This window comes from Hipposideros armiger, unplaced genomic scaffold (genome assembly GCF_001890085.2).
Source record: "Hipposideros armiger isolate ML-2016 unplaced genomic scaffold, ASM189008v1 scaffold_107, whole genome shotgun sequence".
NCBI lineage: Eukaryota > Metazoa > Chordata > Mammalia > Chiroptera > Hipposideridae > Hipposideros > Hipposideros armiger.
This window is the reverse complement of record NW_017731457.1, coordinates 4,090,115-4,092,556: the sequence shown is the minus strand read 5'-3', so window position 1 is coordinate 4,092,556 and position 2,442 is coordinate 4,090,115. Positions and strand designations below refer to the sequence as shown.

The window sequence follows — 2,442 nt, the reverse complement described above, 5'->3', positions numbered from 1 at the left end:
GGAGCTGGTTTTTTCCATTTCTTCCCACTCTCCAAACTAGAAGAGTGAAGGAACTCCTACTGAGAAACCTATGTCAAGTTCATGGGCAGAAAACCAGGGACAGTCGATGAGGCAGAGAAAGTACAGAAGCTTCCAGAAGGACTTATAGGGCAGACTCCAAAGACTCCATAAGAACACCCAGGAGGAAAAGGCTTCGAAGATCTGGAGGCCCAGAAAACACGTTGCTATCTTACAACAGTGCAGTCAAGAACTTCTGGGCTCCTTTTCCCCTCGTCTGCCCCACATTTCAACCCCAAGAAGATCAATAACAGCAGCTAGTGGGGGCTGGGCGGGAAGGAAAGAGGTCAACCTCACCCCTTCTCACTCCACCTTCCCCAACTGCCACTTCTGGACAAGCAGGCAGCCTGCTTACAGCCAGCCCTTGCTGGAGAGGGGAAAATTCCTACCCCTGGATAAAGATCCGAGTGTTGATTACTACACAAACTAAACATTTCCATGTACTAACTTAAAGTGAATATAGAATTTATTACCTGAGAATGACCCAGATAAGTCATGGGACTGCCCAGATTTTCATCCAGAGACAAGAGAAAATTCTTCCACTGCATAAATTTTATAGGAAAGTGGGAGACAAATATAGTTGCATTCTAATTACATTCCAACAAGTTATTCTTGTTTCAGTCCTGGATATAGACACAAAGCCAGTCAGCAAAAAGAACTGATGAAAGTCAGAGAATACTATGATAACGTAAGGATCCTTAGGCTGCTCAATCGAACCCTGTCATTTGACAAATGCCATGCTTGTAATAATGATGATGATGATGATGTTGATGATGATAATGATGATAGTAAACTCTCATTGGCTCATATTTTGCCAATCTCTAAGCCCCCTAAATTTTAATTCTTTAATCTTCACAATAGTCCTATGCTTATTGAGCAAATGAGCTAATGGTGATCTAATGCTGGGCTTGCAGCAGGGCTTAATGCTGATAAAACAAATCCTTGCTTCATCTGATCTCCCAGCCCCAGGGAAACTTAAGTGATGGGGAAGGGGTGCAGAAGCAAGCTATGCACTTAATTGTCTTTTCTACCACTCTCCATACTGTCAGGTACCCTTGACCAAGCTCAACTTTTGCCCATGGTATTCCACCATCCACCCTAACTTCTCCAGCTACAAAAATCCTGCTCACCCTTCAAAGCCTACCCCTCTTTGCAGCCACCCTCCCCCAACTCAGCCCGAATGTCCTACAGCTCTCAGCTAAGCAGATGCCTTCATTTACAGAGGGAGAAGTGGCCCGGCAAAGGGATGAGACTTATGCAAGATCATGCAAAAGAATTAAGTCTCATTAGAAGGAGAATTCAAGGTTCTGATACCCAATCTAAAACAGCAATTCTTAGCATGTTAGGATGGGGTGTTGTGCCTAGGCATGCTCACTCCCAGAGCGATAGTGTGAGCTCTGTGGGCATCTGATTCTACAAAGAAGTGGTGGGAGAGAACTAGCTTCAATTGGATGACACAGCAGTAAGTAGGGGTCTCAGTGCACCGGGCTCAGGGGCTCAGAGGCTGTGGGGCAGGGGCAAGGCCAGGGCTACCCTAAGGTGAGGTGAGTAGAAGCAGGGATACCACAGCTTTCCTTGTGCTTCTCAAACAGCTGATCCAGAGCCTTCATGTAGAGCATGTGGTAGTGGTCAACTTCCTTCTCGGTGGGGTGGAGGCACTGGGGCAATGGGATGGGGTGGCCCACTGCAGGGAGAGGGAGACAGGTGAGGCGAGAGGCCTCTCCTGCCCACACAGCTGACAGCACCTTTCTTCCCTGGAGATGGGCACTCACCCGCAATGGTGACAGGCACAGGGAAGGGCAATAGGCCCCAGGAGTTGGCCAAGAAGAGACAGTGGCCACAGAAGATGCAAGAAGCAATGCCTATGAGCTTCTTGAAAGTGGTCTGGCACAGATACTGCCAGGAGTCTGTGGCAAAAAACTTAAGTCTGAAGATATCATTCACCCCAAAGGAGTAAATAGACACTAGGGTGCCCTGGGAAGGGGCAACAATATAGAATAGGGGTGGTCAGGTCAGGCTTTTGGAGTACCCCAAGATGGGAGCCCTACAAAGCAGCAAATCCCTCCCCACACCTCATGATTCCACTTCCCAAGGCCTTTAAAACAAAGGACGATGGCTACAAAGAAAGATCTGGAAGAAGGAATTCACATTTCCTGAAAAACAACTGTGTACTAGGCCTTCATATATACATTTCCTCACCCAGTCTTTACAACTACATCGTTGCAAGGCAGGTATTAACTCTATTTCGCAGGTAAAGAAACACGTCCAAGGTCTTGCCTTTAAGATAGTGTCAGAGGGCCGGCCGAGTGGCGCAATGGTTAAGAACTGGCTTGGGACGCCAGAGGGCCCCGGTTCGGATCCCACATATGAGGGCGAGTGACGCTG

At 47.7% G+C, this 2,442-nt stretch overlaps 1 protein-coding gene across 1 annotated transcript in view; it reads right to left on the bottom strand.

Moving 5' to 3' along the window:
• Window positions 1-1,586: 1,586 nt before the first annotated feature.
• Window positions 1,587-2,442, bottom strand: part of MOGAT3 (monoacylglycerol O-acyltransferase 3) — a 3,670-nt gene continuing 2,814 nt past the window's right edge. The window contains 2 exon segments of the mRNA XM_019646840.1: window positions 1,587-1,741; window positions 1,830-2,031. Coding sequence (XP_019502385.1) covers window positions 1,587-1,741; window positions 1,830-2,031 — 357 coding nt within the window.